The sequence below is a fragment of the Chanos chanos genome, chromosome 14 (assembly GCF_902362185.1).
Source record: "Chanos chanos chromosome 14, fChaCha1.1, whole genome shotgun sequence".
NCBI classification, from domain to species: Eukaryota; Metazoa; Chordata; class Actinopteri; order Gonorynchiformes; family Chanidae; genus Chanos; species Chanos chanos.
In genome coordinates, this window is record NC_044508.1 from 17134482 (window position 1) to 17149296 (window position 14815).

Here is a 14815-nt window from a genome sequence, read left to right on the forward strand (position 1 = left end):
CTGACTGCCCTGAAACCAGACAGTGCATATTATGCGTTTAAAAAAACCTCCGTGGTCAATACAGAAGGGCCCAGAGATGGGGGCATGACCTCATTTAGTTTAATGGGGAGATTGGTGAATGGCCAGTTTCGCAGGGTTATTTTCAAGACAGTCTTTTGTGCATTATGTAACCTTTGAAAGGAAAGCATTTATTGTCTCGGTAAGATGTATGAAGGAAAAAAAAAAATTATGGAAATACAAATGCTTGGGTTTGCTTTTTCTGTTTAATCGAAGCGGCCTTATTCTTCAGCGTCTTATGAAACCGAGGATGGGGACGGCCGTCGTCACGACCGTGTTGTTTCTTGTCTCGCCAAACTTAAGTGTGGTTCTGTTGCCCTTAAGACGGTCATTTATGGAGGACGTTTAGAAAGGGTAGGTTATGCAACCTGCTTAAAACTTGGCAAAACAACTCAAGGGTGCTTGTGTATCCAAAGTCAGCGATCCTGTCCTTTTTTCTGGAAGGTGCTTCAGTTTATAAGATGGCGAGGTGGGTCAGAACCACTGCCAAGACCACAGAAAAAAGAAAAGAAAAGAAAAAGTAGTAAAATACTTTTTTTTTTTATTCTTTCGAACCATCCTCTGACAGTGTGCTGTTGTTTTTATAATTTCACATCTGGCAGTTTCATGAGAAGAAGTCACGTTTCCCCCATGTGAGGTTAGCTTGACCAACATCTTAACACACACACACGCACACACACAAACACACACACACACACACACCTCCAATGACTACACTTGTCTTTTCGTGAGCCTTTGTAAGCCTTATCCATATTGTTCTCCTAAAATGAACATGGCGTACAAAAAAAAACAAGAAAACTCTTACTAATTTTCAGTTTTTATCTTTATTAGTCAGTGAGAAACATGAGGAGATGAGGTGGTATGGGAGCGTAGAGGTTTGGTTTGAGGTCTGAATGATTAACGGCAGTCTGTGTAGCGTGTAGTGATCTCTTGACTGAGGTGCATTGGGTCTGACTGGCCAGAGCTCACCTGACTGCTAAATCAAGACCGTCACGTCCTGTGCTCTCGCTGTCCTTGGAGCACAGACACAGTCTCTCTCTGTTTGTTCTCAGAACAAAAAGGATGAGCCGACCTTTTTCTGCGCTGAAACAGAACAGTCTCACTCGCTCGCTCGCGCGGTACACCGTTTTGTAGCAAGCGTCTTTCTCAAAAACGTTTGTGAGCAGTAGACCGGTGGTACACTGGCAAGATGAAAACTGTAACAGGTTTTTTTGTCTTGTTTTGTCTTGTTTTGTTTTGTTTTTTAATTCCTTGTGCTGGGGACACAGAAAAGATTTACATCAAAGGTTCACCATTTACTATTGCTTCAAAAGAAGGAAATAATGAGAGAAGGAGCAAATATGAGAAAGAGAAGATCTGAGCTGTTTCTCTTACCAAAACATTTCTGATATTTCTCCAGTGTGTTTGGTATTTCTCTCTGGAGTGGACACTCTATAATTACATACATTCATATACACCCAGTTTAACACTTCTAAACCCCATGCACTAAATTTTATAACCAAACTCTTGTGGTGGAAATTAAATTGCTCTGTCAACATTTTTTTTTTGTCAAATGGATAATCTTGTATGAAGCTCTTGTTCTATGGACCCTGATGTCCACTTAAGTGTTTACCTCAGAGAGCGCTCACATCTGTAGCTCTGTTTAGAGATGTAGTCCTGCTGTTTGTGCGGGCGGGAACTAGAACAGATCCAGTTCCATCCTGTTCGTTCGGCTGGCTGGACTTTGTCTCCCCTGCTGGAGCCACAGTGTGAAACTGAGTTATTGGGCAATCAGCAGAGATGTCTGTAGCAGTACACGGCATCGTTGGTTAACAGTAAACACTTGAGAGCTCGCTCTCTCTCTCTCTCTCTCTCTCTCTCTCTCTCTTTCTGTGTCTGTCTCTCCCTCCCTCCTTCTCTCCTCTCCCTCTCTCTCTCTCTGTCTCTCTCTCTCTCTCTCTGTCTGTCTCTCCCTCCCTCCTTCTCTCCTCTCTCTCTCCCTCTCTCTTTCTCTGTCTTTCTCTCTCTCTCCTGCTCTCTTTTTCCTTCAGTCCAGAGCCATGTTTGGGTCTGTCTCTTGAAGTCTCGGCTGACATGGGGAGGCCGTGCTGATGACTCCATTAGATTGTCTGTCGTTTAGAACAGGCTTTTTGCCAGAGTACAATATCAATTATATTATTTTTCCTCCCTCAGCCACTGACACGAAGGGCATGTTTCTGCAAGTCTTACCACTCAAATTCACAGGGGAGAAATATCTTCGTTTCAGGAGTGGATGCCCTTTGAACGATTTCTCTCTTGGTGAAGGAGAGGGATGCATGTACAGTTCAGGCTACAGTGACTGAAACGTTGAGAAGTACATGCCTTTGAAGTCCAATGGAGTTCCACAAAAGTTAAGACTGAAGGGCCCAGTCCTCGGTCTAGTTCAAGCCCTTATTTATTATTGTTTTTTTTAAAATTTGACTCCTTTCTTTTTCCACAGTGATGTCCCACCATCACCAGCAACACCTCCAGCACGCTCAGCAGCAGCAGCCTCAGCCCCAGGCCCAGACCATGGGCTCGCCTGCCTCCATGCCCCAGCAGCAGGGCACCCAGGCTGGATTAATGGGCATGGCCAACAGCCTGACTGCCCAGCAACAGCACCAGCAGAAGATGAGGCTACAGCGTATACACATAGAGCGTGAGCGCATTCAGAGGCGACAGGAGGAGCTAATGAGACAGGTGTGTATCTGTGTGTGTCTGTGTGTGTATGTGTAAGTCTGTGTTTGTCTGTGTGACTGTGTGTGTGTGTGTGTGTGTGTGTGTGTGTGTAAGATGGGTTCTATCACACACATGGAAAAAAAAAACACACAAATAGGGTTTTACAAAACTAATCACTTTATAGCTAGTTGAAGTGAGTCTAGGTAAAACCCTATTTGTGTGTGTGTAAGATGGGTTCTGAGCACACACACAAACAGGGCTTTACAAAACTAAACGCTTAATGCTTAGTGTACGCGAATCTATGTAAAACCCTGTGTGTATCCGTGTATGTGTCTGTGTTTGTGTTTGTATCTGTGTGTGTGTTTGTGTGTGTGTGTGTGTGTGTGTGTGTGTGTGTGTGTGTGTGTGTGCGTGCGTGCATTTGTGTGTGTATGTGTGTTTGTGCATGCGTGCGTACATTTGTATGCGTGTTATGAGCTGCCATAGGATATCTGGAAAGGGCAATTCCCTCACCAGCAGGGGAAACATCGAACCCCACTTAACACAGAAAAACACACATGCACACACCAGCCACATGCCTTTTGTTTGGAGAATCATAGCTTCCTCCCCAAGCCTTCATAATCCAGACAATACAATGCGCTGTGCTCTACTCCCAGGCATCCTGTTGAAGTCTGCCTGGTGTTTATTCAGCTCAGGGCACTGGAGAGGCTTCGTCAAAATCAACACTGAGTCATCTCCCTGTCTCTGTGCCCAGATCAGTGTACGCTCTGCCAACAGCACCACAAAACAGCTCTCTGCAGACTTTTTGGAACCTGGTGATATGTGTGACAGTAATTAATTGAACCGAGCGCGTTAGGCTTTATTTGTTCTCTGCCTTATAAACCCAGATCTTGGATCAGCTCCTTTATCTCTATCATTTTCAATTAACTCCTAGAAACTAAATATGATAACTGACCTCAGATCAGCTGTCAGAGGCGTAGTGGGTCACCTCCTGACCTTTATTGTTCAGATGGTTATTTTGATGATGATGTAGAGCTCCCCCTAGTGGTGGGTGAATCATTTGCTAAACGGCCCATCTGGTGCTCAGCAGAGACGTCACCAATGAGGAGGAAAAAGTTTACAGTAGAGTTGTTTATACTGGGCCAGTCATTCCTCTATACTCATCTCTCCGTACCCCCCAATCTCAAAAACACACAAGCGGCCATGTTTACGACACGACTCGTCTTCGACGAGCTGGACTGATTACCTCACCATGAAGATGTTTATCTTACCCAAAAGTCCTTGGCTCGTCAGACAGTCTTTTTGAAACGAAAGCCTCCCACCAGGAGAGTGGACTTGGCAAAACGCTTTAAGTTTGTTTGAAGCGTGTGTGATACACACTGGAGGTGAAAACCAGCTGTGTTTCTTTTTTCCTGACGTGTATAAAAAATGATGAGTCAGTAAATGTCATTTTGGCATCAGAGAAACATCATCCCCACCCCCCCTTCCCTTATCACGCGGCTGTTGCGTAAGAAAACGACGCCCTGAGAGCAGAGAAATACAGCAAGTTGTCCTCCACAACATCCCTTAAATCTCCCAGAAACAATCATTCCAAACACAGACACTTCCTTACAATCATTAGGCTTCTCAGCAGTGTACTAGAACCGCCCTCCTCCTCTCCTTTGTATTGTGTCTAACGAAAATTCCCCGTCTCCTGGTCAAATCAAAGTATATCTTCCATCACGGGGGACTTTTCTTTCTTTTGAAATAACCGAGGCTGTTTTTCTCTCTGCCTGCGGATATATGTGCTGTGCTTGTACAACTGGATCTGACACAGATACAGATGCTGTGAGGGGGCAGTAGGGCAGGACCCAGTCTTTGATAAGTCAGTCAGAGTAGCAGAGAGACAAAGGCCAGCTCCAACCTGCCTCATACCTGGCCGGGCGGAGAAAGACACGGTGCCTGGGGTCCAGTGGATCTGGTTACCTGCAGTGAGGAAAAAAAGGAGAGGCGAACACCTGTAATTGATCTCGCTTTGTCACCCAAGCCCTAGAAATCCCCCTAAAAATCCCCCAAAATCCCTGAAAAAGAGGCAACAACAATCTGTGCTTTAGAAAATTATTGATGGGGTTGGACTCTGCATGTTTGAAAGCTGTATGAGTGTGTGTGCGCGCGCGAGTGTGTGTGTGTGCGCGCGTGTGTGTGCGTGTGCGCGAGCGTGTGTGTGTGCGCGCGTGTGTGCGCGCGTGTGTGCGCGCGTGTGTGCGCGCGTGCGTTTGTGTCTGTTTTGTCATCTGTGTCATTACGTATTGAAACACTGTTCTAATCTGCATACACAAGCATATTAATTAGTAATGTATCTGTATATGTCCGTTTACATTCTCACGTTGAGCTTTTTTAGCACACCATCAGCGTTGCACAAGGTTAACAAAGTGACTGGAAATAAGCACTTAAGGAAACCTGAATACAATGAACTGATATAAAACCACATAGCTTTAGAAGACAGTGTTGATAAAGATAATGCTGAAAATAAAATTGATGCCATGGTTGTAAGTAAACACTAATTGATACTTGAATTTAGCCTTGTTGCTATTGTTTGTCATAGCCTGACTTCATGTTCTCTGAGTTCAGCGAATGTGGGTTACAGTGCATATCTTTCTCCAGGAGGCGGCGCTCTGTAGACAGCTTCCCATGGATTCAGATAACATGGCACAAGTGGCCCCACCTGTCAACACCACCCCCATGACTCAGGGCACCATGCCCACCGGTGGCTCTGACCCCTTCCTCAACAGGCAAGGCCCAACTCTTCAGATCTATCTATCTATCTATCTATCTATCTATCTATCTATCTATCTATCTATCTGTCTATCTATCTATCTATCTATCTATCTATCTATCTATCTATCTATCTATCTATCTGTCTATCTGTCTGTCTGTCTGTCTGTCTGTCCGTCCCTCTCTATGTCTGTCCATGTACCTATGTATTAATTGTTCACTCTGGTTGACTCCTAAAAACCCAGTTTTTAGGAGTAGATTTGTGGGTCAGTAGAATTGGCTGTGCTGTGCTGTGCTGAACTCTGCAGGGCAGGGGGTCCTTGAGGAACGGATTGAAAAGCACCCTTACACCATGTAATAGTATAAAAATATATAGCCCTTCTTCCCTAATTAATGCAGCATAAGTCAGTATTGGTTTTTCATATAGGGGGCTGTTGATCTAGATCTAAGTTAATATAGGTATATGTTTGGCGGTCATGGTGGTTGGATTCCTGTGACGTGTCTGAGTCCCATTCCTGAAACAATCCTAGTGTTTAGGCCAGACAACAGCAACAACCTCTCCCTGCCCCCTTTTATCAGGCTGCAGTTTCACCTTGGAGCTTTCACTCCTTGAGAAACATAGATAGATGGATAGATAGCGAGAGAGAGAGAGACAGACAGACAGACAGACAGACAGACAGACAGACAGACAGAGAGACAGACAGACAGACAGACAGACAGACAGACAGACAGAGAGAGAGACAGACAGACAGACAGACAGACAGACAGACGGACAGACAGACAGACAGACAGACAGACAGAGAGAGAGACAGACAGACAGACAGACAGAGAGACAGACAGACAGACAGACAGACAGACAGAGAGAACACGTTATCACAGACCTCTGTTTTACACACCGGTGCTCGCAGTCTGCCTGAGTTGACAACTGAGGTTCCCAGAAGCTCTCATGTTTTGCCTTGTGTCTGCGTGAAGCTGCTTTGACTTCAGTGTTCACTGTTTGTCCATTAAACAAAGTGTAGATAAAGAGAGAATGTTGATATAGACAGGACAGAGCACTGTGTGCAGTGCTGTGTGAAAAGAGGATCATTCTCACTGCCGTTGTTTCTGGGTGAAAGGTGAAACTGCAATCTAAAGTGTGCGTATGTGTGTGTCTCCAAAAGCGGGCCTTACCACTCACGTGAGCAGAGCACAGACAGCGGTCTTGGCTTAGGCTGCTACAGTATTCCCACCACTCCTGAGGATTTCCTCAACAACATGGAGGAGATGGACACAGGTACTGCCCTCACATTCTCCTACAACATTTCACCATAACATCACAGTGCCCCGCACAGCCTTCACCCACAACAGCACACTGACCACTGACTCAAAAGACTACTGAAAGCATGCTTTTACACATGAATTTACATTTCTATTCCTCTCTCTCTCTCTCTCTCTCTCTCTCTCTCCCTCTCTCTCTCTCTCCCTCTCTCTCTCTCTCTCTCTCTCTCTCAGGGGATAGCATGGCACAGGGTAACATGAATGTGCCAGGGCAGAGCCGTTTCCCTGACTTCCTGGACTCCCTGCCGGGCACCAACGTGGACCTGGGCACCCTGGAGGGCGCTGACCTCATGCCCATCCTCAATGACGTGGAGTCAGTCCTCAGCAAGAGCGAGCCCTTCCTCACCTGGCTCTAGAACTCAGGCCACAGCCAGGCACAAAAAGACTCCGTATCCACGCTGCCTGTCTTCAAATCAGCCAGTCATTCTCCTACCAACCCCCCCCCCCCCAAAAACCTCTTTTTGGGTTTTTTTTTTCCAATGATAATCTGACCCAGGTCACTTTGAAATTATTCACTAAGCAAAGACAAATCCTGAAGAACCAAAGCTTTGCTTTATTACCAGAACAAAAAAAAAAAAAGAGCATGCATCAAAATTGTATAGACAATGGAACAAAACCAATATTACTGTATATTATCCTGTAGAATAGATTACATTTTTACTGCTCTAGTTTTCTAGTTTTCTTTCCTTTTTTTTAGTTGATGATTGAAATGTGGCATTCTTTTTTTTTTTTTTTTTTTTGTCCTTTTTCAGTAATGACTGAGCAGCACAAATGTATACAGTGCTAGTGGCCTGCTATTGGCCCTCCTACTAGAGCAGGGACACTTTGTAGCCAATAGATGGAGCTGGTGCATCCATTGTAAAATGGAAGCCGTGTTGGCTGCAATGACGTTAGTGCATTAACCCTTTACAGCCCTTTAGGTTTTCTCTTGCACTTTGGAATTCCTGGGGCCTTAGGCTACACTGTTCAAATAAGCGACCTTACGAACAAATTTTTCTTTCTTTCTTTCTTTCTTTCTTTCTTTACGAGTAATACCAAAATAATGTTCCTCAATGTTGACAATGTTACTATAAAAGCTTTACAGTGTGACTTTGAATTTAGCTCGGTTTCTAATGAAGCAATGTTTTTATGTTGTTGGCATTTTAAAAAATCGTAGGTTCCAGGATCAAGCTTATTCCATTTTAGCTATTATATCACGTAAGCTTGTGCCTCTAAAATGCGATGATTTTGCATTTTGTAGACATATCTTGTATATCATATACTTTTTTTTATACACAACTACAGTATTCTTCTTCTTCTTCTTTTTTTTTTTTACATACTGTAAAATACTCTAAATGAATCCCTTGCATCTAGTTCATTTTATCACTTTGAAATCTAGAATTTGCATTGTAGTATTTATCAAAAACTATGATTTTTTTTATTGATAGAGATATTAGTTTTTTTAATGAAATGCCAAATTTCAGAGCACTACATTACACAGTTCGAATAGATCTGATCTTGAAGTGAATGTTGAAGTTAATGTTATCATTTGAACTTCCCACTTTATATCAGTTCTGCTTTGTTACAGGGCGAGGTTTAATAATCCTTTTTAGGGCTAACCTTGCTTATTTTTTGTTTTTGTTTTTTTTTTTTGGTCTTGCAAAGTTGGGATTGTGTTCAGCCAAAAGCTGAACAGTTTTCTAATATCTGCAGGGAATATGCAAACACAATATAGTATTTTATCTACACCAGAGATAATTTTGCCTGTGTTTTTAGGATCTGAACAAACAATCAGATTGGATGGCTGTGGGCTAACATTAAGTTTTAGTTTTATTTCTTAAGCCCAGGTCAAATCCAGGTTTCTTTTTTTTTTCTACATTGGTCTAATGTTTTTATACCTGCATGTAAAGTCTCTTATTTGCTATACATAGCCTTGGTGGTGTATAAATCCACCCCATAGTGACTAAACGGTGTCTGAATGCATTGTGGAGGGGTGGGGATGAGAAAAGATTTTTTTTTTTTCTTTTTTGTTTTCTTCCCAAAAAGTATAGCAAGGAGGAGGACTAAAATACAAAAAAGTCAAACTCAGCTCATGACGTCCCATGCACAGAACTGAATGGCTGAGTTCTGGGTCAAAATATCTCAGACATGCACACACACACACACACACACACGCGCACACACACACACTATGCAAACCTAGATGACCATCCCCCGTCGAGTCCAGGGCCCCATATCTGAACCAAACATACATGTTAAGAGTCATCCCAACAGTCACGCATAGCAACCCTTTCACCATTCCCCCAAAAATGGTGGAATCACTTCAATTCCAAAATGAGTTTTTACTTGAATGCTCTCGATTTTGAAGGCTGTTCAGGTTCGTGGTCAAAACTGAAAAGAAATTAGGGAACATTTGAGAATTTTGGAGAGGGACTCATTCAGGTGATTAAAATGTGTATTTGACTCTGGCCTTTTCAAGTAATGCTGTGTAACACTATGAAAAGAGAGAGATAGAGAGGAGAGAAGGATAGTCCATAGAGAAGGATCCTGCTTTTCTGGAGACTGGTGGGGCAGAAGGTCCAATCACGGAGAAGGTCTTGAGAAGAGCTTTGATCGAGAGCTAGTCAATCATCGAAATGGCTGTTTTTTTTTTGTTGTTTTTTTTTCTTCTGTATTTTCTATGTATTAATATGTTATTTCAGAGCAAAAGCATGGAAGAGGTTTACAATGAGGTGTAATGCAGAGAGATATCCACAGGTATATTCAAACAGAGGTAACTCTACCTTTCTTCATCTCTTTGTTTCATCGAATGCGTTTGGAAACAGAGCTCTCAAAGACACGGTTTTAGGTTAAATATGATATGGTGTGGAACGCATATTGTGGTTGAGTAATAGTGAAATGAAACAGACTGTAGCATGAATACTTAGTGCAGCAATGTACAGCACACTGCTAAATGCTATGACTGCTTGTGTCAGTACGGTTGTTTAGTAGAGTACAGGGGGCATGAATGTTGGGAGGCCTTTCTGGTCAGCTCTGAAGTAACACACACAAACAAAATGGCAGTTCACTGTATCTGGGATGTGTGGTAATGAATTGTAAGAAAATGTAATCTCAAAAAGCATTTTTTTTTAATGGACAAAAAAAAAAATCTTGTAACTTGATTTTAAACAATTAATAAAATGGTGTCTGTACCATGAATTTGTTCTTAATTATGTATGTGGATATTGACTCTTCACTTTCAACTGAAGGCAAATACACCTCTTAAATACTTTCCCCTAAAACATTTTGGCTGTTTTCAGTCTTCCAACTTCACGTACTACTGCTTACCATTATCCAGTGGAGGTCAGAATGAGAATGTTAATGACAACGTTGAAATGGTCAACAGCAAAAAGGGAACCTACAGTAAATAAAAAAACCCAGATAGCTATGAATGTGACTTCAGTGCTTATTTAAGGATCGTTTCAATTTTGCAATATTTAAATATGCCTAAAAAAAAACTGACTGGAAAGAACAGCAAGTGCAATATTTATATCATTTATATTCCTGATGGGGGCAACTGATAGGGGCTCAGCCATACAATGCCATGGAGAGTTGCAAATCACATGGAAATATGGAAATGGGGCGGGGGGGGGGGGGGGGGGGGGGGGGTCTGACCTCTAGGGAACTTCTGCAAATGTTATCACAGTAAATCGAGCCTTAATATTGTGATTTCCATAAAGTAGTTCTAGTGCTATCCAACTGATGTGTAGGAACAACTTACAGGGGAGAAACTACACGACTGTTATAAAAAAAAACAAAAAACTACCAAACTACCAATAGAAGCAGCATAATGAGGCATCACACAGTCAATCAGTGAAAGCATTCCAGGACAGGTCTGAAACTATAAGAAACATACGCGACTTAATTTCAGCTTAGTACACGTTGTCAGTTTTTCCTCTGGTGTTTTTCCTCTTTGTTGCTTTGTGTATAATATCATTTGCGTCTGTGTTTTACACAGAGACAACTGTTTCCCTGGTTTTGTTCAGCTTGTGCCATAAAGAGGAACAGCCCTAATAAATTAACCAATAAAACAGATGCCCAAAGGCACTTTAGTGTTGGACAGCGCAACTGTAAATATTTACTCTGGACAGAGCTGGCTTAACAATCTTCCCCTAATAACTTGAGCGACGTGGAATTAAGTTATAAAATTGCATAACCTCCATGAAGAACTGAGGCAGTTCAGACAAACAGGTGAATGCAGGAACACTGAAGTTAAACTTTTTGACCAGGAGCTGAACCTACGTTGCACTTTAAAGTAAAGCCCAAAATATGACAGTGCCATTATTACAGTTCTGTTGCAATAGTGCAAGGAAGGGAGTTTTAATAGTGTATTTCTGGAAGTAGTTTGAAATCTGTGTTGTTAAGACTACCATTGGGTAAAATGCTGAGCTGGACTATGGCTTGCCAGATGTTGTTTTTAAAAGTACCAGATCCTTGGAGGGAATTCCCAAGGCATTCTCTGCTACATCCTGTAACATCCCCTAACCCTTTATTAGTCTCCTTTCCTGTTTTAGCTTTCCATTTTCCTGTTTTATCTATTCATAAAAAAGGAAACATAAAGGAAAAGTGAACATGAAATGGTTTGGTCAGTGAGAAAAAAAAAGAGATGGAAAGGTTTATCAGGTTTCAATATGTTTTATTTTTCCTGTTCAGTTTGATGAAACATCCAAATGCTAGTAAAAGATTTGTATTCTAAGCTCAGCATGCCCTGTCTTAAAATTTATTGTCCATTGGTTTAAAAATTTTAAATATAACATAGGAGAGGAATTAGGGAAGATGGATTTAGCCAGATGTTACACTACTTACAATGACAAATAAAATTCTCTATAGGAATCAATTAACTTAAAATGTTGAGGCTACATGTTTAACAGTATAACCTCTGTGTATGTCTTTTGCCATCATGAGACTTAAATCCATCAAGCAAAAGATATAATTTAGGTATAAGATTATCAGTACATTCATATAAAAATACATTGCATCATAAATAGAAAATGGAAACAAAAAAATAGAAAAAGAAAAAAATTGTTTCTAAAGACTCAGGATTGATGTTCAGCAATCTTCTTACTTCTTAAGATTCCTAGAGAGAAAAAGGAAAAAAAAATCGATTTAAATATTAAATCATTTCACTCAACCAAAAGGCTATGTATAATGACTCTATAATAACAACATAGCCTACGCATTGCCTAAGCCTCATTAAAGTGATATATTTTACTTGACGGAAACAGTTTAACACTTATTGATTAAAATGATAAAGATAATGTGATAATGCATTTTGCTGATAAACTGTGTTAATAAAATCCATAGTTTCTTTCTTTCTTTCTTTCTTTCAGTGAGAACTTGTAGACGCTAGAGCGGTAAACTGGCCCTACCGCACAGCATCCGCAGCAGTCTCCGCAGATGGCTCCGAACAGACCGTTGATGACCTGGAAAGCACACAGAACCACCTGCACGAGCCCGACTATCAGCAACATGGAGAAGAGGGTCAAATGCCAAGTTACGATTCCATTAGGTTTCTCACACTCGGACCACATCGTTTTGTTGGATAGATAGTCACTGTAAAAAAAAAAAAAAAAGAGGTATTAAGAGATAAGAGGTTTGAGGGAGAGAAAAAAAACGGTGAACAGTTAAGATCGTCTAGCTATGTACATATGGAAAGGCAGACGCAAGTTAAAACATCCCAAAACAAGTTACCATGTAATCAGGTTTTTTTTTTTTTTTTAAATTTAAAATACGTGCATTGTTGAACACCGTTAAAATATGCAGTCTGTAACCCTTACCCCTCAGAAAAAGGGTACGTAACGTTTCCGTCACTGAGGAAGCATTTGGGTCCACGATTGATAGCTACTGCGGACACGATGAAGGAGTAACCTGCTCCCACCAGTCCAACTGCAGCAAAGATAATGGATGTGAACATCTGTGGAAGAGGGAAAAGAGATGTTCATTCAGAAATGGCTTCATGCATCAATAATTTAACACATAAATGGAAATGGGACATTTTAATACTTTTGTACTGCCTCATTCATTAAAGAAAGAAAAACTCAGTTTGAACTGAATTAGTCATGATAGATATATTGTGAAACTGACTGTTCGTTTCTTCAACACTGTCTGACATTATAGTGAGAGGGCCATAATGTCGGGTTGAAAAGAAACGAGGAAATGTGCCTTAAGAGAATTTCACGGAAGAGAATGAAAACTCATAGTGAACACAAGTAGGAATCTGTCTATAACATATATATATATATATATATATATATATCTCGATTGAAAATGTCATTTGTCATGTGGACGACCATTTCAAAGCTTGTCCAACGTAAACATTCATTTATGCTCTGTGTATGTAGTTATACACGTGATAGGTTCTCACCGCAAATCGTTTGCCGCAGCTCTCGTTTCCACAGCAGCCGCAGCAGTCGTTGTTCTTCAGGCCAAGGAAGACCAGTGCGGGGAAAATCATCTAAACACAGACACAAACTCATTCACACCACTCTGTCTTCTCTCTTCTCTGAATATTCACCTAGATACTCTCTTTCACCTCACGCTTCTATTTAAAAAGCAACCACGTTTTTACAATACTTAAATGAAAACATTCATGACAACTGACCATCGCATATGTATGTTAGTTTTATGTTTATCGCCTGGTACATGTATTTTCTCAACAAAGTTATATGAAAAATTCACAGTCAGTATTTGGACTTCCTATGTAACCACAGGTTATTAATGCCATATATCATGCATAGATCTGAGCACACACAAATAGTCCTTAAGTCAAAAAAAAAAAAAAGTTAGGATAACGAACAAATAAATAAAAAATATATATAAATTGCTGTAATGGGTATAAAAAACAAATCAAAACCAAAAAATGAAAATAAATAAATTAAAACCTTGAGTTTTTAAGGCATTCATTACTTGACTCTTTCAAGCTGTAACTTTTTCAGGTGTGTATTACACATGAAATTGTATTTTATTCTCTTTGAAGCAAATTCAGATATTCTGTGTTCATATTTTTGGTAACTCACCAGTAAACCAGAGCCTACAAGGCCTCCTAAGTAGAAGGCTTCATTAGTGATGTCAGTGCTTTTTCCGGCAGGCACACCCCCAGGAAAGAAAAGCAAGATGTTACAGAGGATAGCGATAATAGCCAAGGGAATCAAGGTGATACCCAGACATTTGGCAAAATTTCCAGAACACATTTTTCAGCGGTGTCTCAAAAAAAAAAGCCACAGTCCAAAGAATCTCAGAAGTTTTCGTCTGGATGCGTATCCAGTATTTGAGTCAAGTCACTGAAGTTTTTGGATGAGATGTGCATATATATAGACCCCTAGATGAGTGATGTCACTGCCTCCATATCGATTTATAGCTCTGTGACAACAGTCTGTTAATATTCTACTGCTGGACCTGCCTTGTCACAGAGTCACAGAATGAAAGGAGTGGGGTGTGTTGAGAGCAGGAAGTGTCAAGACAACACCTTTTTTAAATTTACTTGAAATCAAGAATTATGTATGTATGTATGTATGCATGGATATACATATGTATGTATGAATTTATGTATGTGTTTGTTGTCTGAAATGATTTTAAAGGTTCTGAATTGGAGGGCATCAGTTGAAAATGCACTACTGGAAAACTAAATAGTTAAAAAAAATCACATTTTAAATATTCCTTTGAAAAAGTTAAATAAGAAGTCACAGAACAAATACAGATATAAAAAAATGGTGTGAGTTCAAGGATAATATAAAAAGATGCATCTTTTGAGTAATAGTTATACTTTTTTTTCACTGGCCTTATTTTGTTCTCACTTTTAATATGCTCCATTCACAGCAGATAGGAAATTACTAGAAGACAGGAATTACTAACAGACATTATTGGGCTGTTATTTATGAAAATGTCTTCACAGAACAGGCGAAACCGAAGTACCTCCACCAGTTATGTGTAGGCCCATAACTATTTGGGCAGGCTATGGCTATTTAACTATCATATTTCTGTGTGAAGGAAATGT

General features: G+C 40.7%; 2 protein-coding genes across 3 annotated transcripts in view; one reads left to right on the forward strand and one right to left on the reverse strand.

Moving 5' to 3' along the window:
* wwtr1 (WW domain containing transcription regulator 1) overlaps positions 1 to 7228 on the forward strand; it is a 31974-nt gene extending 24746 nt beyond the window's left edge. The window contains exons 3-6 of one of the 2 annotated variants that reach the window (XM_030791741.1): positions 2516 to 2754; positions 5377 to 5504; positions 6648 to 6760; positions 6979 to 7228. In XM_030791741.1, the coding sequence (XP_030647601.1) occupies positions 2516 to 2754; positions 5377 to 5504; positions 6648 to 6760; positions 6979 to 7160 (662 nt within the window). In that variant the 3' untranslated portion in view covers positions 7161 to 7228. The remainder of the gene's footprint in view (positions 1 to 2515; positions 2755 to 5376; positions 5505 to 6647; positions 6761 to 6978) is intronic. The other variant, XM_030791742.1, reaches the window with a different exon arrangement.
* Positions 7229 to 11441: 4213 nt separating this feature from the next.
* On the reverse strand, positions 11442 to 14079 carry tm4sf4 (transmembrane 4 L six family member 4). The gene is made up of 5 exons (XM_030791554.1): positions 13839 to 14079; positions 13187 to 13276; positions 12600 to 12736; positions 12192 to 12375; positions 11442 to 11899 (listed from the first exon to the last, which is right to left on the reverse strand). Exons 1-5 carry the CDS (start codon positions 14010 to 14012, stop codon positions 11891 to 11893), a joined length of 594 nt encoding a protein of 197 aa, XP_030647414.1. The 5' UTR covers positions 14013 to 14079; the 3' UTR covers positions 11442 to 11890.
* Positions 14080 to 14815: the final 736 nt, after the last annotated feature.

What these genes read in the sequence shown, in the direction of transcription:
- tm4sf4 (XM_030791554.1), bottom strand. Translation starts at nt 14,012, where the DNA reads ATGTGTTCTGGAAATTTTGCCAAATGTCTGGGTATCACCTTGATTCCC. An exon ending in TTGTAGGCTCTGGTTTACTG is followed by an intron (nt 13,277 to 13,838) that starts GTGAGTTACCAA and finishes GTCTGTGTTTAG; the next exon opens with ATGATTTTCCCCGCACTGGT. An exon ending in ACGTACCCTTTTTCTGAGGG is followed by an intron (nt 12,376 to 12,599) that starts GTAAGGGTTACA and finishes TTTTTTTTACAG; the next exon opens with TGACTATCTATCCAACAAAA.